This window comes from Mchenga conophoros, linkage group LG17, assembly GCF_057382185.1.
Source record: "Mchenga conophoros isolate Kocher_MC1m ecotype Shallow Benthic linkage group LG17, M_conophoros_male_GT1.1, whole genome shotgun sequence".
Taxonomy (NCBI): domain Eukaryota; kingdom Metazoa; phylum Chordata; class Actinopteri; order Cichliformes; family Cichlidae; genus Mchenga; species Mchenga conophoros.
In genome coordinates, this window is record NC_140542.1 from 15,622,006 (window position 1) to 15,647,087 (window position 25,082).

General features: G+C 42.1%; 1 protein-coding gene across 11 annotated transcripts in view; it reads right to left on the reverse strand.

The window, feature by feature from the left end:
* The window catches only part of pde4dip (phosphodiesterase 4D interacting protein), a 95,089-nt gene that overhangs the window by 21,061 nt on the left and 48,946 nt on the right, over positions 1 to 25,082 (reverse strand). For 2 of the 11 annotated variants that reach the window (XM_085253004.1, XM_085253001.1), the window contains exons 5-27: positions 22,547 to 22,623; positions 20,890 to 21,013; positions 20,652 to 20,803; positions 19,985 to 20,099; positions 17,712 to 17,747; positions 9,662 to 9,799; positions 9,189 to 9,308; positions 8,950 to 9,042; positions 8,564 to 8,773; positions 8,290 to 8,448; positions 7,900 to 7,998; positions 7,566 to 7,703; positions 7,294 to 7,473; positions 6,995 to 7,189; positions 6,657 to 6,911; positions 6,342 to 6,507; positions 4,430 to 4,515; positions 4,126 to 4,292; positions 3,526 to 3,823; positions 3,199 to 3,379; positions 2,896 to 3,012; positions 1,796 to 2,249; positions 93 to 328 (exon numbers count right to left, since the gene is read on the reverse strand). In XM_085253004.1, the coding sequence (XP_085109130.1) occupies positions 93 to 328; positions 1,796 to 2,249; positions 2,896 to 3,012; positions 3,199 to 3,379; positions 3,526 to 3,823; positions 4,126 to 4,292; positions 4,430 to 4,515; positions 6,342 to 6,507; positions 6,657 to 6,911; positions 6,995 to 7,189; positions 7,294 to 7,473; positions 7,566 to 7,703; positions 7,900 to 7,998; positions 8,290 to 8,448; positions 8,564 to 8,773; positions 8,950 to 9,042; positions 9,189 to 9,308; positions 9,662 to 9,799; positions 17,712 to 17,747; positions 19,985 to 20,099; positions 20,652 to 20,803; positions 20,890 to 21,013; positions 22,547 to 22,623 (3,796 nt within the window). Of the gene's footprint in view, positions 1 to 92; positions 329 to 1,795; positions 2,250 to 2,895; positions 3,013 to 3,198; positions 3,380 to 3,525; positions 3,824 to 4,125; positions 4,293 to 4,429; positions 4,516 to 6,341; positions 6,508 to 6,656; positions 6,912 to 6,994; positions 7,190 to 7,293; positions 7,474 to 7,565; positions 7,704 to 7,899; positions 7,999 to 8,289; positions 8,449 to 8,563; positions 8,774 to 8,949; positions 9,043 to 9,188; positions 9,309 to 9,661; positions 9,800 to 12,248; positions 14,420 to 17,711; positions 17,748 to 19,984; positions 20,100 to 20,651; positions 20,804 to 20,889; positions 21,014 to 22,546; positions 22,624 to 25,082 lie in introns of those variants that run through there. The other 9 variants (XM_085253006.1, XM_085252997.1, XM_085253000.1 and 6 more) reach the window with 6 other exon arrangements.

Below are 25,082 nucleotides of genomic sequence, written 5' to 3' on the forward strand. Positions count from 1 at the left end.
ATGAGAAATCCATGGTGTCGTTTGTACTTTCTGAGACTTCGCATCTGGTCTGATTTTAAGGCTGTACAATGAAACAACAAAAACAGACTCACTTCCACCAAATTTGGCATTAACTCTCTGTGCCAGAGCACTGCTCTGAGCTAACTGATCCCTGAAGCTCTGGCCCATGTAGTAGTCGATGTCGTTGGCTCTCAGCAGCTCCTCAAACGCCTTGGTTGTGTCTCCCAGGTGCTGGGTGAGGATGCTGCACACACCCTGACCCTCTCGTAGCCGCTGGCGGAGGTGAGACAGTTCTTTGGCCTGAGCCTGGATCAGTGTGTCGAATTTTCTGCACAATGAAAAGAAAGAAGAATGTAGCACACCTGACAATGTGTAAAATAATACCTGAAAGCTTTTTTGCTTCTTTTATTGTTTGGCGCTGTCTCATTCCATGGTGAAACTCGCCTCACTTTAAGGCAGTGTCGTTGATGTTATTTCCTCTCACCTGAGGATGACAGTTTGGTTCTTCTTCCAGATCTTTGCAAAGTGGTGATGCATCTAAACAACTTTTACTTGTACTATTTGAAATGAAGATCTTGAACTATGCAGTTGTTTACAAACAGCTCCAAGAGACCTTTCCAACTGTAAATCTACAGTTCTTCTTAAAAGTCATTAAAGATGTAATTATTCAATCATTCAGAACCCAAAGTTATCCTGATATGCTCATGCCCGTTGCTCACACCTGCTCCTAATTTCTTTGGACTTACTTCCTATGGGGGAAAGATTTCTCTATATATTTTACCTGAGTCCGTGTCACAGTGTTGGAACTAAAGCTTCACTGAAGCCACACAGTTTATTCATAAATGGCAAATGGGGCAGCATGTTCCCAACCTCGTGTTAGTTAATCCCCTCACTGTCAGGCTGCCGAGTTTACATAAAAGCATCTGTGGTTACACTTGATTACTAAAGCTTGATACTGACAAGCACTGTTTAAATGGGTTTTTGCTCATTTTAGGCAATTTCTGTCAATCAACCCCCCCCCCCCCACCCCTCAACCCCCCACCCCAGCGAGTCCATATTATGATTTTTTGTAGTGTCTTTTAAAAATTATTTTCCTGGTTTATTTCACCATAAAGTTACCAATAGATGCAGTTTGCTATAATAAAGCTATAATGAGCATTAAGCTATTAACATTTTAAAATGTAATACATGTACAGGACAGGCTGAGCATAGCTGTGGATAGAAATTTTAAAAAATGTAGAGGAATGCTGTATAAAGCGCTTTATTCAATTCATCATTATCAGATGAAGGATTTTATTAATGGCATTCAAAAGGAAAATAATCAGTAAAAGACTGAATTACTGAAATTTACCTATATTTGACAACAATAGTAAAAGTTTGATTTAACCAAGTCAGATTTGAAAGCTTGTAGCTTTTTAATGAAGATATTCCTATTCTTCTCCAACAAACGACTGAAATTGGTGATGGGCACTGGTTCTTTGTCTGACAACAGGATTGATCTCTATGCCTCAGGAATTTCCGGAATTTTACATTTTTGGACTACGACAGCTTGGCGTTGTCTGAGGTTCTGCAGAAGCAGACTCTTCCTGGCACTATTTAGGGTAAAAAAGCAGCCACTCTTGAACTGTCAAATAATCTGTTTATATTGATCTGGTTTATGTTCTTGGTGTTGGCACAAACACTCATTGTGTTGAACTGGAAACAAAAGAAACAACTATCCCACCCCACCAACAAAGAAAAGAGTTAGAAAAAAAAGCAAAACAAACAAAAAACTGCATCGCAACGTCTTTCTTACCCTGGCAAGGTGGCAGACACTCCATCCTCTGCCGCAGCCTTCTTTCCACCTTTCATCAGCTGGTCCTCCAGTGCATCTACACGAGAAGCAAGCCTCTCTAGGTCCTTGTCTGGGTGATGGGGTGAACGTAGTTGACCTCCCTTAGATGACTGCCAGCCCTCATTATCCTCTGCCTGGCTCTGTGAAGCTGATGTCTGGATGGACCAGTTGACCTTGTGGGGTATCGAAGGACCATATTCACTAGAGGTAGAGAGGGAACGGAGGCGGCTCTGGAGCCCGGAGATCACTCCCTGGGAGCAGGATAGCTGTGAGCGGAGGTCCTTAACAAGGTGCTGGAGAGAGGAGGCCTCGTTACCATAACCGCAGCTCTGGGTGGTGGTTTTGTCATTGCTGCTGGCAGGCCACCATTGGGAACCGCATTCCAGAGACGTACACATTTCTAGGTCATCAAACTCTGTCAGGAAACATACAATGCGTTCATCAGATTCAGACTCTGTTTCCTGTGAGTGACACTGAAATATATGATTGAAAAAGCAAAGCATCAGTAACATCAGTTAATGTCATCTTAAGGCCCATAGTCTGGGGTACTTTAAAATTATGAGATATGTGTATAAAACCTAGTAGCAGACTACCCTTTCATCCAAATACAACTCTGGCTCTCAAAAACATTCATGGCGATCACTCAGAGTAGCTTCTATTGATTTGATTTCCCTCTAAGGGGTCAATGAAAACCAAACCACAGTATAATAGAGCAGCCAGGAACTCTCATTTTACAGGCCAAGGCTTCAGGTCAAAGTTTTGACTAACCATCGAGCTTTTAAGCTGGGAATGCAAACAGTGCTGAGTAGAATGCACTGGACCGTGAAGAGAAGGCTACTGTTTGGCACAAAGGCTGCACTTGGCTGCCCTCTGCTGTTTCTATGATACCCCGACAAATAACACTGACGAGATCAATTTCAGGATATTTACGGACATTGTATGACTAGAAACAACTCTTAATAAAACATTAATCAGAATTGAATGACATTACTGATATAAAATTCAAAACTAAGGGTCTCACAGAACCACAGCGTCCTTTATATGGTGATAATAATACACACCGGGGCTGCTGGTTTCTTCTCTCTCAGCTTCATTTTCACTGCGGCCGCAGGTCTCATAGCCCAGATCCTGGAGGTCTACCTGGATCTGTTTACTGTCCTGCTGCACTGCTGTCTCTGCTGCAGGGATACAGAAGAAGAAGAAGCTTTATTTCATTATGTTTGACACTGCTGGATCTACTATCCTCGTCAACTTCATAGCATTTTTTGGACCATTTTGAGGTCTTATCTTATTATTGACATCACAAATTCAGTATCACCGCCACATTTGTTAAAAGGAAAAGTGCGAAGTTTGTGTCCACTCACTGAGCAAGTCCCTGTAGTCTTTGAGCTGCTCGGCCTGAGCCTGCACTGTGGCCTCAGAAACCATTAGCCTCTCCTGCAGCTCTTTGCTTTTCTGCTGCAGATGAACTGCCTTCTCACAAACTGCAGAGGACGCAGTGGCCTGTTGTGAATCTGCGAACAGCTCGCCACCCAGGTCATTGTACTGGTTACAGACAGGGAGGAAAGATCGTGACTGTCAAAAACAATTTTAAACACCAAGTGTGGCTTTTAAATTGATACTTTCTTGTTTTTAATTTACACCACACCTTACAGAATGGTGCAATAATAGTATATTTAGGATCCTCCCACCTGTGACGATTTAGAGTCCAGTGGCAACGTCTGATGTCTGCTGGCTCTCCTTTTCCTTTGTTCATCATTGCTCTGGCTCTTGGCCTGGGACAGGCAAAGCTCTCCTTCCCAGGCATCCCACAGTTCAGAGTTTTCCTCCTCCTCTTCTTCTTCTATGGTCACATCCAACTCATTTTCATCCTTGTCTTCACCATCCAGTGCATTTTGCTCATCACTCTGTTCACTGGCACACTCCAACCCTCCATTCAGATGACGCTTTACTTCTTCATTCTCTACCTGCAAGCTGAACAGAGCTTTCCTGTAACAGAGGGAGGTTACAATAAATAAATAGATAAATAGCTATATAGGTAGACTCTACTGTCCTCTAGTGGCCAAGAATAGATTAGTGTTGTCAGAAAATAGTAAGCTAATTTCAGCTTTGCCAAAAGGTGTCGCTATGTGTAGCTCCACAGGCTTTGATTTGACAGAGTTTACACCAGATGCCCTTCCTGATTAACTCCAACGGCGATTTGTGTCTTCAGCTGGAATCATATGCATTAACCGTTACACTACTAGAGACAAAACAGACTAATTTGGAGTTTAAAATCTCAAAAAAATGACCTCATCTGTGATACTGAAGAGAATCCCGCTTTCTCCAGCTGAGCCTTCAGCTCTCCCAGCTCTCTCTCAACCAGCCTCTTCTGCTCCACCAGCTGCTTGACTTTGATTAGCCCCTGACTTTCAAGCAGCATGCCGTGGGACAGATTCTTCTCTGGACCTTCAGAACTCTGTACACACGCAGAAGTAAATGAATCAATAATTCTGATCAAATGATTAGAAACAGTACATTGTGCATAATATTTATTCTGCAGGATTTATCTGTATAAGCAAGATGAACAATAACAGCTGAAGGTTGCTCTCATACCTTGGTGTCGGTCTCTTCTTCGTCGATGCTTTCAGTGTATTCAGTGTTCAAATCATCAGCCTCAACATCATCCTCAGCGCTCAGCTCTGCAGGAAGCAGACCGAAGACAACCAAATCAGAAGAAGATCAATCTGCTTTTTCTTTTACTTCAGTTTTGAGCATTTCAGAAGTTTTACAACTGAGTGTGAGACCATCACTTGCTCAATTCTTCTAATATTATTCACCCTCAGAATCATGCTGGTAATTTGTAGCACAGCCTTGTCTAACAGTCTGAGTGTTAGGCTGTATGAGTTTGATTTTCTTGTTTATTGCACTCTGCTGTAGTTTAAAGGGGATTACACTTAAGCCCTAGAATGGGATCCCAGGGATAGTCATATAGAGTTTAATCCAGAATTTAAAACCAGCGAGAAAGACTTAAAAGACGGATGGAGAAGGCTTAAAAATCCCTGAAGATGACAGGATGTTGAGTGTTCTGAGCCTTGGAAATAAAGTGGTAGCTGACAAAGAGCTAAGGCAGGACTGCCTCACAGTCTATGTTTAAGATGAGTTACTGTTATGAAGACTGGTAAAAAGTAATTATTCATTTTAATATTGAATTAAAATAATGGAAGAAAACTGTATTTACCTCACCAGTAATGATTACTAGCATTACCACAATGTCTGTATTTGCAGATATAAGTAAACAATTATATATTAAGGTATCGGTATGCAAATTTACTAGTATCCAGATCAGATACAGGGGCAGGTTCCTCTTATGTGATTGATGTTTATGTCTATTATTTCTTGATAAATAATGAATTTAAAAAAATTAAAGATAAATAAATGTGACCTTGGCATCAACTTAATCTCTATATGCTAAATTTCAAATTATGACATTTATGCATATTAATCAGATGTTTCAGTATGACACATTTTCACTCAGTGAGGGGGAATGAAGAAGAGATTTTCCTCTGAAAGGTGGACCATGTGCTTGTGCCACTGTGTGTTTTACGTGAGTTAATACTGAACATTGCACATTAAAGAAGGAAAAAAAGGAGAATTTCAGCTTTCGCAAGTACTAAAGTAGAATAATCTGAAACCTCTGAAATCACAAAGGCATTAATCAGGTACAGTATGTTTATTATTTATTACAAACCACTTTGAAGGGTGTTTGGCTCTGGACGGGGAAAAATTCAAGGAAAAAGGTGCAGAAATGCCTACAATGCAACAAATGTGGCTTCTCGTGGTGTCTGTGCAGACGCACATATATTATTCAGTTTGATACTTCATACTTACTGTGTTCTAGTGTGACATTCGTTCATTTAACAACAACAGCAACAGAGCAACTGGACCAGTAGTTGTTGGAATGCACAGAAGCAAACATGCAAACTAAATATACACAGTCACTGTACTAAACACAATGTGGAATGTGCTCAGATTTCCATGATCTTCAGACAGCATGTGACTTGAGTTAAGTATACAGAAATCTCAAACTTGCTGCAAAAAACATGCAAAGGCACACAAACACCATCATATAAAGGTTACATTCTGAAGCGCACACTACCACAATATTTGCAGTTATAATCATAATGATGATGTGTTATTCAAAAAATTAAAAATTAAATGCCTTGCTATCATTTACACGCAAAAGAAGCAGCACTAATTGTGCAAACTCACAATAACTGCACTACAACATTTATAAAGTTATTAAACAAGATGTTCTTTTTTGGGACGCTACAAGTTCAGATCAATATCCATCCGTCCGCTTTCATCTACTTTCCATGTTAGTATTTTCACACCAAAGAGTTTCAGCTGATAGATTTATGGTACATATCCCATCACCACAGTGCAGTAAGCCATTCTACAGTCACCGCTCCCCAGTGCTAGAAGTGCTGCTGTTACAGATACTGTCCCATGCTTCTCTGGTGCCCACCTCCAAAGTCAGGCTGCCTGCTGTTAGGCCGGTCACGGCCTAGGACAGGGCGTCCCATTGGAGGGCTATCCTCCTGACCCAGTCTCTCCCGCAGCTCCTGGACCTCCTGGGTCAGTCTTTCCACCAGAGGGAGCCCTGAAGGATCCACCATCTGCCTCTGAAAATCCTGCAGCACAAACAAACATGAACTCACACGCATAGAACTCATGACATGTATATACATACAAGCATAGGCAACATACACACACTATCAGCTTATTAGACAAGAGGTTCTACTATACTCCACAGATACCTTCTGTATTCTCACACACTAACCCTGATGATCTCCTCCTTCACATGCAGAGTCCTGTTGAGGGAGTCTAGCCTTGCAGTCTGACTCCTGGTAAGTTCTTGACTCTCCTTCTCCCTCCTTAGAGCCAGAAAAAGCTCCTCCTGCACTGCCTGAAGCTCCAAAGCCAAGTCTGCTCCAAAGTCAGGCTGTGATCCAAAACCTGAGCTCAGCTGTTTGCGAAGTTCCTGGAGTCTTGACTTTTGCTCAGTTATGACCTCACTCAGGCGGACTGCAGAGTCCTGGAGGGAGAGTGTTGTCAGGTTTTCTGTATATTCAACCTTTTCTTTTCACTCTCGGATTTCACATGCTTTATCTGCTCTACCTTAATATACTGGTCTCTGCTGTTGATGCTTCTGAGGAGATCCTGAACTTCCTTCTGGTGCTCCTGAGCTTGATGGGTCCGGTCAGCCAGTACTTCCTGGAAGAGGCGGTCTTTGAGGTGGAGCCGGACCTTAAGCTCTTCCAGAACATCACCTGGAGCAGACTGGATCTGAGCCAGCAAGGAGCAGCGCAGATCCTGCAGATGAGATAAGAAACAAGAATATACTTATTGGTTAACACGATCCTGGGAATATTTCTCTGCAGGAACATATGTTACTCTTCCTGCCGATCTCTCTCTACCTGAGCCTCCTGTGTGCCAGTGTGCAGTGCCTTCTGCAGCTGGTTGATGATGGCATCTCTCTCTCTCAGGATGCAGCTCTGCCTCTCCTCACTCTCCTGCTGCTGCCTCTGGACGTTCCTCCAGGCATCACACACCTGCTCCAGCTCCAGAGCCTTACCCCGCAGCAGTACTTCCAGGCTCTGATACAGACACAAACATTCCAATAAGGAAGCAAGATGAGGCAACATACTGCCAAGAAAAAAAGATGAGTTTATTTTGTGTGTCCTCTTACAGTGATGGTCTCCTCATTGCTGGCCAGGACGCAGCGCTGTCTCTCTAGATCTCTCTCCTTTTCTCTGAGCAGCAGCTGCAGGCGACGAGTCTCCTCGTCTTTCTCCTCCATGCAGCGGAACTTCTCATCCACTATTTTCTGCAGGGTTTGTGGAAATAAAGTTGTTTTAACCTCCATCTAACTAAAATGGCATGTGTTAAAATCTAAACCCACAAACTCAACCATCTTAGACTACTAACAATTAACATGATATAAAGGAGTTCACAGGACACGTTGTGTTGGTCTAATTGTTTTGGCTTTTGTCATGTGTTGGCGAGCGTACTGCTGTGTTTACCTCCAGAGCTCCGTCTCGCTCCTTTATACGCTGGCGAAGTTTCTGAAGCACAGAGTCTCTTTTCTCCGTTGGATCCTCCAGGAACTCACAGCAGTCCTGCTGGACAGCAAACAGACCGTCAACTGCAGAGTAATTACAATCCTACTTATCCACAAAGACAAAATAGAGCTTGAATGGAGCTGAAGTTTTCAGAAAGCTGTGAGAGCAACTGCAGCTCATCTTACTTTTAGTTTTGTCGTTCTTTGCTCAGATGCGGAGCATTTTAAGCATTAGTCATGTGCACTTCTGTGTTTATTATACAATATTGACAAGAATGAGATCTGTTTGTATTTATTATCGTCGAACATGATGGTTTGTTTACTGTTTACAGACTATTTGATTGTGTCCAACCTCCACCAGCTGTTCTTTGGTCTTCAGGGAAGCCTTCAGCTCGCTGATGATCTTCTCTCTCTCCTCCTTTTCTCTCTGTCTCTCTCGCTCACCCTCTCTCAGTTGCTCCTCTCTCTCCTGGAGAGCTGATCGAGCCTTTTCTAGAGCTAGCTGCAGCTCCTGAGTGTCGCGCATGCACGACACGATAAAGTGAAAAGAACCACGATGCAATTAAAACAAAGAAAAGAAGAATGACGAAAACACCCTCATTAAAAAAAAAAAGTCATTTTCTCACCTGGTTGTGTCTCTCTGCCTCCCTCTTGTGTTCCAGCGACCCCTGCAGCTCTTTCTCTAGTCTCTCCAGGGCCCGGTTCAGGTCCTCCTGAGTCCTGACTGCCTGACACTGGGCTCTCTGTCCAGCCTGCAGCTCCAGTTGAGCTTGGAATAGAGAGGCCTGCAGAGCCAGGACCTCACCCTGACCTCTAATAGTCTCTGCACCAGACGCCTACAAGTAAAACCAGTCAGGGAAGAAAGAAAGACATAAAGGGCAGGTGAGGAACCAAACAGGAATGAAACTCAACTCAACTCTGAAACATGTTTTTATTGTATGCTGAAAAATTATTTTAGATAGGCAGCTTGGTAATTAATAAAACAGAACTGTGCTTTGTGTGGAGGACCAACCTGCAGCTGCTGCAGCTGGTTGCGGTTGGCAAGCTCTTTGAGTGAGCACAGTGTCTTATTTTGCTCCTCAATCACCCTGTACAGCTCTGCAACCTGCACAATCAAAGGCACAATTCATGTGTGAAACTGTGGGGTTTTCAGCACTTCCACCTCTGACCTTACTTTCATTCTCTCTGCAATGCTCAGATTTTGAATTCCCTCCTTTATTTACTATCAAGCCTTATTTATCACTACTGTACCTCTGCCTGTTTGGAGTTTACAGTATCAGTGAGGTTCTGGATATTTCTCTCCTGTTGCTGGGCATCCTCTTGGGCCGATCGCAGCTCAAGCTCCATTTCACCTAGACGCTCCTGCAGCTTCTACATACACACAAACACCCAGAACAAAATTCCACATTATCTGGAATATATTACGGCATGTGTTTGTATGTTTTCACCCACAGTCCAAAGACATGCATGTTAGATTCATTAGCAATTCTAAACTAGCTGTACGTATGAATGTAAGTGTGAATGACTGTCTGTGTTGGCCTTGCAAAACACCAGTGATCTGTCCAGGGTGTGCCTTGCCATTGGCCAAATATTAGCAAGGATAGGCTTCAGCTCTCCTAAGAGCTGTACAAGTGGATATTTTGACAGTGTCATGTTTCAAGTTCAAAGTATATGAAGGCAAAAAGAAGATGAAGCGGTAGTTTTGGAGACTGGTGTCTTTGTACCTGGTTCCTCGTCTCGCTCTCTCTGATCTTGGCCTGTAGTGAGCGCACCTGATCCTGGGCCTTCTGCAGCTCGCCAACACACTGACCTGCAGCACTCTCATAATAACTGAGCTGACCCTGCTGATTGTCAATCAATCGCTGAAAAAGAGACAGGAGGAAGCATGACAGATTCGCCAGTGAGGAGAATGTGTTAGTAGATTATGATGAGGTATGGAGATGAAACAGTACATTTTTATCATATTACTGATGATTCATGAATACAGTTGTTAAGTCTTAACATTTGTTGATTACAACGTTATAGTAGCAGTCTGATTAGTCTGCTTTTCTTTGCATCACATGTTACGAATGTATACTTGTGGGTTATTATGAGCTGTGACAAACCTAAATTTAAAGTTTGGTTCTTAACCAAGGATTAAAAGTTATAGTCCTCCAGATAAACACAGTCTTTTATTATTGTTGCAGCTGTTGTGTGGATGATGGAGTGAAAGTGGAAAGTGATGTCAGCTTGGTGTCGGATGGCTTCCTCTGGAAGTGGGTGTTGCCATAGCAGCATTTTGTTGACTTCCTTGTTTTTGTTTTTATGAGACTGTAATGATGTGATGTCACTCAGCCCTTGGAGACATTAGCTCTGTGCGCAGCCTTTTCTACAGTCATTTCAGCTGTGTCCCAGAGCAACACTGTGTCAAGCAGTGTGGTGAAAAGAAAGAAAGCGTAAACCAACTGGATTTGTACCAGAGGAACGATCGCTTCATTTTCTATATATTAACGAATTACACTAGAATGGGGCTAATATTTACATCACTATGTTGTCTGATTGAATTAAATAATCTGATATGCAACATAATGCAGAATAAGATACTTGTAGGGGCTTAGAAATTGTGTCATCCCCAGTTCATTTCTGAAATGTGTTTTAAAACAACAGTCGGGAACATTTGAACACTGATTTCTGGTCAAAACCATTAATCAAATCCTACATACACTAAAATATACTTTTCCAAGGCCCTTTCAATAAATGTGAAGCAGATCCCCCCCCCAAAGCATGGTCTCAGTAGTCAGGAATTTAACAACAGAATTCCCCATTTGTGAGCCTTTGGACATTCTGTATTGTAGTAAGCAAGTATCAAATAACAAAAAAAAAAAATCACAAGATATTTTCCTGATTTGACTCGGTGAGCCTCGTATTTGCTTCAGAAAACAGTATTTTGGGGGGGGGGTTGGGAAGCTCATCTTGTAACCGGAAGGTTGCCGGTTCGATCCCCAGCTCTGTCTGTCTTGGTCGTTGTGTCCTTGGGCAAGACACTTCACCTACCGCCTACTGGTGGTGGCCAGAGGGGCCGATGGCGCGATATGGCAGCCTCGCTTCTGTCAGTCTGCCCCAGGGCAGCTGTGGCTACAACCGTAGCTGCCTCCACCAGTGTGTGAATGTGAGAGTGAATGAATAGTGGAATTGTAAAGCGCTTTGAGGGTCTCGAAAAGTGCTATATAAATGCAATCCATTATTATTATTATTTTTGTATGAACCTAGTCATAAATCGCACTGTAAGACAGCTGCTCTACATCTTTGGAGGCCAGAGAGTGATGAGCCAGAACAAGACCCAGAAAGCTTCTAACAGTTCTGCTGATATTACACGTTGAGTACTTTACCACAAGGGTACAGAAATCTCAGCAAAATAATCCAGAGTTTAGTTGTATGAATGACATATTTGTTTCTTCATTCCTGGACTAATGTGTGCACTGTGCAGTTTTGTGTATTGCATTACAATAGCCGTATATGTTTGACAATAATAGACTATCACATAGCTGTTGTGTGTCTGTACGCTCCTTTCAGACTGAACCACATTTTAACTGTTCATTAACATGACAATAGAAGTTATGAAGCTGCAGTAGACAGAAGAGCCTTTACAGAGCGATGGCTGCAGACCTTGGAAACGGTTTCCATAGCAATGGAAGGGTCGCTAAGATACCGTAAAAGAGGGTTATTTATGCTTCCTTTGAGGGTAATCAAGGCGGTGAGTGTGTTCAGCTTTGTCAGCAGTGGAGGAGACAAGCAAGAGAAGATTAAGAGGGGTCTGACCTCACTCAGTGTGGATGCTGGTCAGAAATAGTTTGCTTTATTCTGACGCCCCTACATCTGATTCTAATGTGGAGCAAATCTGACACTTGTCCCCTAGTTTGTACTCACTTTTTTTGATAAAAAAAATAACTTCAGTGATTGTAATAGGATTACACCTGGGTTTAAAATTACTACCTATAATTTTCCTACAAAGTTCTCCATATTATTATATTATATTTATTTATATTTTTTTATTTATATATAGTGTGTTTTAGAGTTTGCAACTAATTTAAGGCTGTTTACAGCTGCAAGAAGTCAGCACTTTGACTGTAAATAAGATTTTAAAGCAACCCAACCCTGACAAGTATTTTATAAAGTGCAACCCCACAGACTATTGCACCTTTCTCAAGTCTGAGAGGCACCCAGATCTTTAGGCTTTGGAACATGCTTCCCATTAAAAAGCTATAACTATTAATCCTGCAAATTGAATGAGCTAAGTTAAAGGCCATCCAGTATCCAAGGCTTCTGATGTACCTGCTGAAACTGAAATGGCCCACACAGAACATAATCATCCATCCACTGCTCCTCCATCTCTTCCAGCTCAGCCTGGAGCTCCTGTTGGGGACATGGGGTCACGATCTCTGGTATACTGTGGTGGGTGTGCAGCTCACAGTCTGCTGTCTCTGCATAGGGCAACCTCAGTGATAGGTGCAGGGGCAGTGACAGGCCTCGCTCCGGTTTGGTTTTGACTAGAACTGGGATCTTGCTGCCCCTTCGGGATTTCACTGGCCGGTGTTCACAACCCCGCAAGAGGGTCAGCATCATCTCAAACCCAGACAGGAAGCTCTCACATGGGGTCTTGTCCCACTGAATGTCTCTTCTCACCATTGCCTCACTTCCATCTTTCTCTGGGTCAGTTTCTTCCTTCTCTTTATGATCTAAAGGAAGACAACTGACGTCCACAGTGGTGTTGAGAGACTCCACAGATGATGCAGGACTGGAACTCTTCTGCTCACAAATGGTCTTTTCAGGTTCCATCCCAGCAGAAGGTGACTCAAAGGTGATGGCTGTATCAGCTCCAGGGCCTCTGGCCACAAACTCCACTTCCTGTGTGGCTGTTGAGCAGCGGGTAGTTGGGCCGCAGGATGTGCTTCTGCGCCCGAGCCTTCTAGGAACCTTACATACAGCCTCATAATCAGAATCAGCAACTCGAAGTGCAGCACAACCCCTACATCGCCTCTGCTTGTGACCAGAGAGGGAGTCTGCTCCTGTGCACTGGTGGAGGTGGTGATGATGATGGTCCAGGGCAGGGTATTCCTTATCAGCCCATGACTCATACACGGAGAAGGTAAGATCGTCCTGGATCATGTCTGAGTATCTTACATCCTGGAGTGATGACAGATCCACCACAGGAGCATCTTCAGACGCCGTCTCAGTCACGACTCTGACACTGGATGGAGGGGGGACCACGCTGCACTCCTCTGAGTTGTTCTTCCAGTACAGGCCTCCAATACACTGCCTCAGCCGGTCTTTCTCGAGGAGTAGCTTGTGGAGACGCTCCAGAGACAATGCCTCCACTCGGGCAATCACTGTATCAAAGCGGTACATGCGGTCTAACATGAAGGTGCACTTTGAGCACGCAAACTCACCACGGCCATCCCGGGTCAGCTCACGGCCCAACGCGTGGGAAAGCAGCACCTGCAGATTGAGCTTGGCTGTTGGGTGGAAAATCCATCTGCGCTGGTTGCCACAGAGCTCACGGGCACAGATCCTGCAAGTCTCCTTCATCTTTACCACATCTAGCATCACAACACGTGGCGAACGGATAATACAAGAGAGCTTTAAAAGTCACTTCCTTTTGATGCATGTAAGAATTTCATTGCAGGGCTGGATGAAAGATGATGCTTCTCTCCCGAACTACTATCATTTGGTGTTTTTCCAAGTTATCCATTAAATGGATAAAGGAGGAAGATGAATTCAGAGTCCAGAGTCAAATCTGAACCAAAGTGAATCTTGGGCAGAAATGTTTTATGATACTGCAGGAAAACAAAGAGGTGGCAGTCTATTCAGACATTTTATTTATCTGTTTTGTCAGATCAAATAAAAGTAGGCCCGTTAATGGAGACAAACACACTGCAGCAGCATCGTGGCCACGTTTCCCTGATTACTCAAACCTTTCGATCGGGCTGGTACGTCTGAGCAACGTGATCAGCGCCTTTAATTCAGCCAAAGACATTTCCCCTCGGAGCGGATGTGAATGAATCTTCTCTGTCATGGGTTTCACTTCCTTGGTGGGGAAGCACAGACGTCAACTCAAATCTCACTCCTGCGCTGAATTTCAACCCTGCCGTTTCCACCTGAACGATCCCGTTAAGTGTGTCACAACAGCGGCTTTTTCTGCCTTTGAAATCAATGACGTCTCTTTATATGACAGCATCTCTCTGCCGCAGCTGCTGCCAGGTAACAACCGGAAACGAACACGGAAACAAAACGCGATTTCCTTCCTTAGTCAGCGATTTGGATGTTCCAAGGTTTACCGGCTCCCGTCTGCGTCCCCGTTCAGCTGTGTCCACTTCATCAGCGGAGGCTGTCAATCGTCCGGGTGCTTTCAAAACGAGACAACGAGGCAACGCGGACTGAAACCGAAGATCGTGTATCAAAGAGAGGATGTCTCACTCTGATGCTCGAAATAATCTGGTGTGCCAATCCCGGGGAAATCTGCCTTTTCCCTCTTGTGACACTAGTCCACTTTACACAATTAATCTGGCCACAGATGTGCTATGGACACAGTACAACTTTGGTAATAACGACTACGACGGCAACGAGTTTCACTACTGATTTCTTTTCGACACCAAAAGCCCATCAAAAATGTTTTAACACAGTCAAATCAAGCCAAATTATTTTTTTGGTGTCTTTCTGTACTCTATGGAAGCCCGTAGTACTCTGATGTAATATTAAATGTATCTCCTGGATATGTGTAGTTAAACCAGTAGTTTTTAATAAATGAATTCCCCCCCAGTCCATATTATCAGCGTCAGAGTGGGACCTCGTGTAGAAGGCAGGACTGAACCATTTTCTTGGCTCGGCTGAACGGTGGGGTGGGGTTGGTGAGCCCTTCCCTTTAAATCTAGTGACTGTCTTTCAAATGAAATTTCTGGATTTCTTCAGGCAAAAGATGAGGCCTCTTAATTCACTCTTACCGTAACTGTCAACACAAACATTTATGTTTCTCTGTAAGTAAAAGTTCCTATGTTAACAAATGTTAACAATAAAACTGGAGTGCAGATGCAAGGTAAACGGTCTGTTCTTACACTTACAAAAATAGTTTATTTTGATTGTGTTATTACTAATGTAAAGTCATCCAGTCATAAAATATTATTAATTTTAACGTAGTCGCTGCTCATTTGTATTGTAAAGAGATTTTTTTTTTGAACGATAACCAAACGTTTTAATATGATATTTTGATCTCTCCATGTTCAAAATGACGAAATATAAAACTAAATAAGGTAGGATTTCCCCTCGGAAAATCTTAATGTCATTTACCGTTTTTATTTGGCTTTTAATCATGTTTGTGGAAATCTACAAGCAATCAAATGGCAGTAGCAAGGACTAACACTACATATGATGTTCCATGTGCAAAACCTTCTGCTAATTCCCTTTCAGATCATCCATATTAAATCAGGGTGTGACCGCCTGTTTAATTAAAAATCTTACTTTTCATTTCCAGCTTGTGTGTTTGGATGTATCAATAAAATTAGCCCTGTGTGTTTTCCATCAGGTTCATTAAATCTAAATCTAATCTCTAAATTGTCAGCATGGAATGAGTTCATGCCTTTCCCAGGGGCACACACTCCCAGTCTGGCCTTGATATGTGTGTCACACAGCATGAAGGGGGAAAGGAGGGAGGCAAATGGGCTCTGTTATTTCTCTGGAATTGATGTCAGTGAATCACATGACACTTTAATCAAGAAGCAGCCCACTGTCCTCCTCTTAAAAGAAGCCCCTCCAACATGCACACACACACTTAAAAAGCATCATCCATCTTTCCTTATTGAAGCAGGCTAGCTGTGTTGTTGATACAACTGCTCTCACATGTGATTTATTTTCCTCAGAGTGTGTGGGCCAACACAGAACTCTATTTTGGCCCTTGCTGCATCTACATTTGTCACCCTACAAGCCACTAGAGACACAACACTAAAAACTGATCGGCTAGAATGAGGCACGCAATCAAAAATCCATTAATCCTAATCAGAGATAAGTACCAAACAGTGCTGACAGACTGCACCCGCTGTTTACTTTTTTCTAAGTGGCAGATATACCAAAGGGTGACAGCAGAAAATGAACACTGATGCAGACAGAACAGATATCCCCGCCCAATTTTTCTCTCTCAGATGTGTCAGTTGTTGCTGTGCTAGTTAAACAACCGATTCCTTCTGTGTGTTGAGCCGCCAGGAAAAACTGATTTAATCATAACTGGTACAGATGAGGAAAATGAGACTATATTTGCAGAAATATACTGCACATATGACATGACTCTGCACTGACACTGATCCTTGCTGATGCTCTATAAGGAACTGTGCCTCCTAATTTTAGAAAGAGAAACATAAGCCTTTGTTCCAGCTGAAGATTAGGATACAATAATAAGTGAAACAGAAACTGACTGGAACTTAAAATAGGACTAAGGCTGGAAAACACAATAACTGGGACCTGCAGATGGACGGTGACCCGACACTCTGACAAGACACAAAGGGAGACTGAGAAATTATCTACATACAAGAGTGTGATTAGGGAAGTAGAGACAGCTGCGGTAACAGCAGAGACAAATCAGGAGTAATGAAAAAGGGGAAGCAAAACTGAACGCACAAGAGACACAGGCTATCAAAATAGAAGAGGAAGCATAAACAGTGAGACAGAGACAAAGACACATGAACCTGACAAAGAGGAGACAAAAGAAGCAGGATAGGAAATAACTATATAACTTGGACACAGAAAGACCGAGGCCAAAGACAACTACAAGAAACACGAGATGAGGGACTGGCAAAATATGATGGAAAGTATAGAACTCGACATACAGACAGAAAGAGGAGACGAGACTGCCTGCATACATGGGACACTAGGGAGGACACAGGGATGAGACGAGTCTGGACATGAAAGGGAACCAAATGAAACAAGGAACTGAGAAGTAGAAACATGAATAAACTAGGAAACAGTGGAAATACTAAACTAGGAAACTAAACAGTGAAAACTAGAATGTAATCATAATAAAAACTGTTTTTTATTTCTACTTCTCTACACAACTTGCTTCATTCACACAAACACTTCCCCCCCCTCTATGCTTTTTCTACCTAACATTCACACGCTCATTCGGCATGCAGACTGGCGCACGCAGAGACTGAATCACCGAGCTTCTGAGTGATACGTGATCAGCTCTGCCACCTCAGCTACAGCCACTCCAGAGGTGGATAAGGGGAATATATACTCAGATCATAGGGAAGAAAACTAGGACCCATGTCAGTGTTTCACAAGAAACAATATTCAAACAGTTAAAATGTTTTTGTTTTATTTTAATTATGAACCCTTTAAAGGGTAAATGTGCAATACTCTTGATTGTATTTTTCTTTTACCTGGCCTTTTATGATGACAAAATATCAGGTGTAGAAACTTCAGTTTTAAATTATGACATTGCTAAAATCCTAATTTTACTATCTAAACAAGCAGTGAAAGCAGTGAACATATATGCTTGGGTATTTAAAATGAGAGGAGTATTAAATCTGATGCTACAGTCATACTGTATGTGCAGTGTGGATTAAGTAACAGAAGGTGGAGCTACTTGTCTATGAATGGAGAAGATGGGCCTCCTTGTCTGAGATGCACACCACCAACAAAAGCTGCCAGTAAAAATGTAGACGTGAGATTGGGTAGCTATCAGAATATAAATGCAGAAAATACTGCAGAGGGTAAAAGTTCAAAGATCTCACAAGTAAAGTTTTGTCCTACCTGCATCTGTGCATGAACTGTGCACTCGTGCTCACACTGCAAAGAAACAAGTGCAATAATGTCACACATAAACCACCAACATGGTTTCATGTTACTACTTTTTAGCTCTCACAGGTCAAAACCTTGATTTTGAGCTACAAAGGCAGCTATCCCCATCAACACCTCCTTCGTCCACCTCATTATTTGTTGATGAGGTGTGTGTTGAGGCTCAGACTGCATATTTTAGGAACTGCATCAGGTTCAAAGTACAGTATTTGTTGAAAATAAGTAGAGATGGTAAAAATGAGACATTTATTCAAATGCAAGCAGAAAAACACAAGCATACAGGGGTTTACATGGTCCTAAAAAGGTGCACATATTTTTAGCTTCATGGTGGCGTGAGCTGTCTACCGTGCCAATGTTCCACTGACCCACATGCAGATATAAAAACAGTTTCATATCTTACTGGGTTGACCTATCTGCTGTTTGAGCCAGAACACTTAGAGCAAAGTGACAGAAGATGAGAAGGGGGGTTGAGGCAACCAGCAGAGAATTTAGACCAGGACTGGCACGCGTGTCTGGATCACAGTCAATGTCTGGAGTCCGTCTACTAAGCAAAAGACCTTTGGATTTTTTTGAAAGATGAAAAAACGTTGGAAAATATTTAATATTCCATATCCAAATATTCAATGCCATTGGACCATATGAATGGAAAAAAATGGATAGTTGTAATGCTGTGATATAATTCAGAGGCAAGTCCTGTTTTGAGACAAGCAGCACAGTAAAGGGTCGGCAAGGTTGTGCGTTGATCCTACACAGAGCCTCAGTGCAATTGTCAGACAGTCATCTACAAACTGTAGCCGTTTACTGTCACCAAGGAACAGTGCCAAACAGCTGGTTGTGGACTACTCTTGCAGTTGTTGCTCTTGTGCAGTTGTTGGTCCTTCAGCCAGCTCGAGTGAAACTGAGAGCTATAAACAAAACCCTGTTGCTCTGTTTGTGTGCCAGCTAACCCAAAGATTGTGCAGAGCTCCTAAGTTGGCTAATTCTGAGACTTTGTTTTTTGCCTGCAGCCTGTCAACCCTTTCTTCTGAGGTGGATGGATTGGCGCCATCAGAATCTAGCCTGTCAAGTCTGTGTGTCCAGCATTTTTCTTTCCTCTTTCGCTGGCAAAGATTCCAGAGAATCTCCCATCGCTGGTGCTTCCTGACTCAGATCTTGGACTTCTGCCGCCAAAGCCCAAGTTACCTGAGCCAGAGCCAGAGGGTCCAATGTTGCCATAGTCATCATCATCTCACTCCTTGACCGCCTGACAAGCTCCTCCTCCACTGTTGGCTTCCTGCGCGCCTTCCAGTGGGGATAACACCTACACTGGTGTTAGAATCTTTTCCATCTCCTCTGCCACCAGGTCGACCCCCAAAATTAAGCCTCTGCTCTGTCCTGCATTTGGGTCAACTATCTGTGCTTCTTTGGTTTGCCCTGAACCCACTTCCAGATCACTCCCTCTGCTGTCCCTGCTCCAACCCACAGAAAATGAGTATCACTTACAAAGACCGTGACACCACAGGTAATTAGCTGCTTGGATATGTGCGCTTAAGGTCTTCTCTTCCACTTTGTTCTAAATCTAGCTATACCCTTACAGCTGACGGTGTACTGCTGATGTGAAAAGTAAGGAGCAGCAGGCTATTGGTTTACTCCTCATAAATTATGTAAATATACACGAGGGACTCTGGGTGAAAACATAGTTTAAAGACCTTCAAGAAACCTCTGAAATAGCACAGAAATGTAAGTCTGCAAAAGTTATTTTGATTATCACATCTTATAATTATTTTATTTGATAGAGACTGAAAGAAATAAGTAACAGAATTATTTAAAACATAAAAGAATTAAATGTCTTTTTTTGTAACTAGTTGTTAAAAATAAAAGATATTTTAGGCATATTTTACTAACTGTAGGTGTTTCTCAAGTTAGTTAGATAAATAAACAGCTTGTTGATTGTACCCGTAATACTTTCTTTAATGTCTCTTTCTTACTGGTTGGGCTCTAGTGACTTAATAAAACTGACGTGAATACTGTGCAGCACTGGGGCTCCTGTCTAGTATACCTCAGATAATCACTATGTGCTTTCAGCTGCACATAATAGGAAAATAAATCACTTATTAGGGTCACCTGAACTCTGTCATTTCTTCTTCAGTTTTATAGCAATAAAGTATAACAATATTTGCAATATTAAGGGTGTGCGTGCATGATCGCCTCACCCTCTTATGTTCATGTAAGGAATATCATGAAAATACCTCAGTTTTTCCTTCGTCTTTGTGCAGACAAGAGGAAGGGTTTTGAAGTCTCACTTCAAGCTCTTTGACTTGAAGATGCAGTGAATGTTTGTCCTGTGTCAGCTCCTCAATCATTCTGATAAAAAGAAGAAACAGAGACAAGCATTAATGTAGCTAAAGCTGCAGTTTACCCCAGCTGATATGAGGTAAGAGGCATGGCACATCACCAATCTGTTACTTGTCTGCGACAGACCAGAACACGCAAAGTCCACACAGAAAGACTCCGACCAGATGGTGGAGTTGAACACAGGGCCTTCTTGCTATGAGCCAACAGTGGTAACCGCTGTGCCATTATGCACAGGTATTTATGTGCCACCAAAATGCAGTCACATCAAAAATTGAAAAGCTGGTGTTTTCAGGTGATAAATCATACACTGTGCAATGATTTGTTTTTATGAATTAATTATTTATTAAAACTAGCACAGCACTTGTATTTCATTCATTGTACTAAATACTGATTTGCCACAATGATAAAAAACAAAGTGAAATCAATAAAATTAAACATATGGTGAGGTTCATCAAACCCCTCTGAAAAACTCCAATGCACTATAATGTACAGTGCAAAAAGCTGTTTTACACAAACTGGGATTTTGGTTGCAAGTCTGTGGTTAGCTACATATTAAATTACCTGTCTTTGTCTGTCAGTGGCTGCAAGTTGAGTATTCCACCAGAGGCTTGACTCTTCTCCAACATCTGTTTCTCAAGAGTGAGGTAGCGCTGGGTCTCGGTGTTTGCCAGCGAGGCCATCCGTTCAGCCTCAACTTGTGCCAGCTCAGCCTCCTAAACATATGCATGTTCTCATCAGCATAAATCTCCTTTTGCCTGTTAGTACCATGGAACTGCTTAGCCAGTGCTACTATCTGTACCTCTTGTAGTAGCCGGACTTTGGTTGCCATGATTTCCTGTAAGTGGTTGATTTCCTCCTGCTGCACCACCAGACGCCGCTGCAACTCTGTTTCATTTTGATTAGACAGGCCCTTTGCCGTCGATCTGTATGAGTTGAAATGAATAACGATTAACTTGTACAGGAAGTACTAAAATAAAATAATCCCACACGTATTCAACCTTCCTAACCACACCACAGCTTAGTAAAAATTCAATGGTACGTGCATCATCCTCGAGCTCGGGTCCTCTAGCAGAAGCCTGCTAATCAGAAGGTTGGGTGTTCAAGCCCCATCTTGGCCAACATACTATTCCTAAGTTGTTCTCAAAGAATCTAATGTGTACTATTTGCAAACCTCAAATCGCACACCTTGTCTTTAAAAGCAGCATAATTCATTGGATAACCTGTTGCAGTGTCTAAGAATAATTCAGAATGAATAATCAATGATTTTAATATACCACACTGGTTTTACTGGCTAGCTGTTAGCGATCAATCCCAGAGCAAAGGCTCCTTCTTTGCCGTCTTCATCCTGCTCTCTTTCTCTCCCTCTCTCTGCAGTAATGGTGCAGTCAACAAAAAGTTAAATGTTACAGTGAAACAGACTTTACAACCCATTAAAAGGCACACTGATCTGTGTTATTTATAGCAATATTCAAACTGAATACGGGCTGCTGCTGGCCGTTGACAGGTAACATGCTTTTGACTTGCTGTCACCTAAACTGGAGCCGTACTATTAAATAATGAAGCCCAATTTGACCAGAAAAGGAATATAAATCTTTAACTAACTGAAATATTAAAAGAATAAAGAACATAAGCTCCTTGGCTGACAATGGCAATGGCTTTTCTTATTCTTGTCTAAATTATCCACACATGATAACAGCAACAAACTGTGCTGTGATAACAGGAAATGAAAATAATAAAGACAGCCTTTTCCTGAAAAACATGGACCATCTTTCCCTTTAGGGAAATTTACAAAAAAAAGCATCAAATGCACATTAAATTGTGTAATCTGAGGTTTGCATCCTGATCTCAGTATTCTGCTTAGTTTATTGTTTGGAAAGGAGAACGGCTGAAGAAAGAAAGGGAGACAGCTGGCTTGTAAACAGGTGCTGGAGCTCATATAGTTCCCAACTCGGCAAACCATAAAACCTCTGCCCTTTACTCAACCTACTCCCATATTCTAATCACCCTCCCCCTTAAAAAAACAAAAAAACACCCTTAGTAAGACCCTCACTTCTTCTCCACCTTGTCAGTTTCCTACCCTCTTTGTCCTCTATCCCAGAACTCAGAGGGACTTCACAAGCATTTTCGTGCTGAATCCATGCATTCCTTAGAGCTTAGTTTGTGTTGTGATAGCTAGGTTAGTCTACAGGCCAGCAGGCTTGCGTGTGATGAGAGGCCGTGGGGTCCTGAGCTTGCCTTGGCGCTGACGTACTGTTGGACTCATGGGAAACAAACTACTGATGAAAGGAGCGTTTTTGTGCTTCGCTCAGAGGTTTCCCTAAAGGGATTTCAACAAATCTGTGCATAAGTAGTTGAGTATTCGAAACCGCTTTGAATTTTAAAATGGTTACAGGATGCTAGCGAATTATTTGTTTGATAACAGTGGAAAGGAAAAGTACGATTTTGCAAATACTTACTTTGCTTTGTCCAAAAGCTCTTGTTTCTCCTCGAGTTCCTTTTTCAGACTCTCAACTTCAACCTTGAGTTCAATATTCTGGAAGAAAATCATAGAAGCGGATAAGAACAAACACTAAAAGTTGCAGGTCTGAAATTTCACGTGCATCATATTCAGTGATGGGAATAACGGTGTCACTTTTTTCAGTAACGAGTAATCTAACTAATTACTATTCCTATCGTTACAACGCCGTTACAGTTACTAACAAGAAAATGCGGTCCGTTACTATTTTTCAACAAACAGACGGTTGAAGCTGTGCTGACTACGTAAGTAATCTGGACGCGCGCTCCCGCGGACGGTAATCACGATCACTGTCTAGCACAACACCTGGAGCTAAGGGGGCAAAACAATGGCATGAGTGCTGCTGTTTGACTGAGGAAGAATAAAGTAGTCGTGGTAAGCCAATCACATGACCACTTCAAGACAAAGCAACAAGGTATAGATACCAGTTTTTAAATTGTGCTGATAGGCCACGTAAAACCAGAGTCATGATAAACAATATATACGCGGCGTATTTTCCTCAATAGTTTCGTCACGTTTACTGTCTAAGGACAGCGCAGCAAGCACTCTCTGCTTATGAGCAAAAAAACAGAGGATGTTTTAGGAGTGACAGCGAGAGAGAGAGCAGAGAAAGAGAGAGAGCGAGTTTTGAGACGTTTAGGTGTTTGGAGTGTGTAGTTAATGTGTTGTCTTGTGTAGTTAGTGTGTAGTGTTGTGGATAGTTTTGTGTTGTGTGTCAGAACAATGAGGCAACTGCTGTCTCCAGGTAGAAACCTGCTGCTGTCAGACCTGCAGGGATCAGGCTGTGATGTTCTCCTTTATAGTGGACAGAAATTATTTTTTTTGGAGTGGCACAAATAATTTGTGTGGCATCTCATTGAATGCAGAACAGCTGATTGTTCTGTAAATAGTTTGAAATGGTTATAAAAAAAGGGTAAAAGGTAAATGGCTGCAAATAACTTTGTTGTTTTAAAAACTTGTGCATATGATTTTAAAATTGACAATTTATATTTACATTTAAAGTTATGAAATATTATCATTAAACATGTTTGTGGTTGTTACAGTAAAAAATATAACTTTTTCTACTCTGATTTTATTTTATTTGTCTGATTTTAGATCCATTGTGTTAATACAGTATGTCAAAATGAAAACAGAACTGCAAATTCAGACACGCGAGGTTGTGCTGAAAAGAATGATGCCAAACAAGGCAAAGTAAATAGTTTCTAAAGATGAAATGTGGAGGGAAAATCAAAAGTATTTAAAAATGGCCAATTATAACCTGGACCCCAGAGGGTTAATAGTTAATAGTTAATAGTTACTTTTCAAGTAATGAATTACTTTTAGAATCTTGTAACTCAGTTACTAACTCAGTTACTTTTTTGAAGAAGTAACTAGTAACTATAATTAATTACTTTTTCAAAGTAACTTGCCCAACACTGATCATATTTCATGGACAGACTTTATATTATTGCCAGACTAAATTTTAGGCGCTACATTATTCTTTTCCTGGAAGAGCTGGACCACTTTGTGTGGGTTCTCTTCAAGTACACTGGCTTCCTCCCACAGTCCAGAGACATGCAATTAGTGGGGTCAGGCTAATTAATGATCCTAAATTGCCCATAGGTGAGAATGACAGAGTGAATGCTTGTCTATCTCTCTGTGTTAGCCCTGCGTCAGATTGGCAACCCCTCCACAGTGTACCCTACCTTTCGCCCTATGGTCGCTGGTAGGCTCCAGCAATCCTCATGAAGCTAAGTGAAGCAAATGAGTTACCCTGACTTCAATTGACCTTATTTCTGCAGTCGTTGTCATTCAGTCAGTATAGCAGTACAGTAGTATGCCACACGAAACAAGCTTCCAAGTCTCACGTGCTATTCAATATCTCTGTAGCTCAGTAGGTCTATAAATAGGTGGTAGAAATAAGAGCACCTGCTGTATATGTCTCCTTCTGACCCCCAAAAGTGTAACATCCACCACTCCACCCCAAGTACCCAGCAACAACTCTACTTTTAACTTTTAAATCTTAAAGCAGGAACCAACTGGATGAGGACTGACCGTCACTTCACTCACAGTATCCGTCTGCAGTGATTGATGTTTTATGTACACCAATCTGGAATTGCAGTTCAGCACTGCTGCAGTAACTGTCACACAACACAGGTGCTGGACACAAGTGCTGTTGCTTGTATGTGCAAAGAGATGCAACATACACACGTGCATATTGTGCACCGACAAAAACAGTGAAACATGAAGTGGGTCATTGGGTTTATAGCTGCCACTGGAACACAGGTCAAGCAGTTAGGGCAGTTGAAACAATTATTCTCCAGCAGACATGTGGCTCTCTTTAGGTATACTGAGCAGCTTCCACTGAGAGCAATGAATTAAAACCTCATTCCAGGTTAGTATATGTTAAATACTTAACAGTATTTGGATGCTCTTAAAATTCCCAAAATTAACACTGCTGCAGCCCAACAGAAAATCCCACCAAATATTCGCTCTGA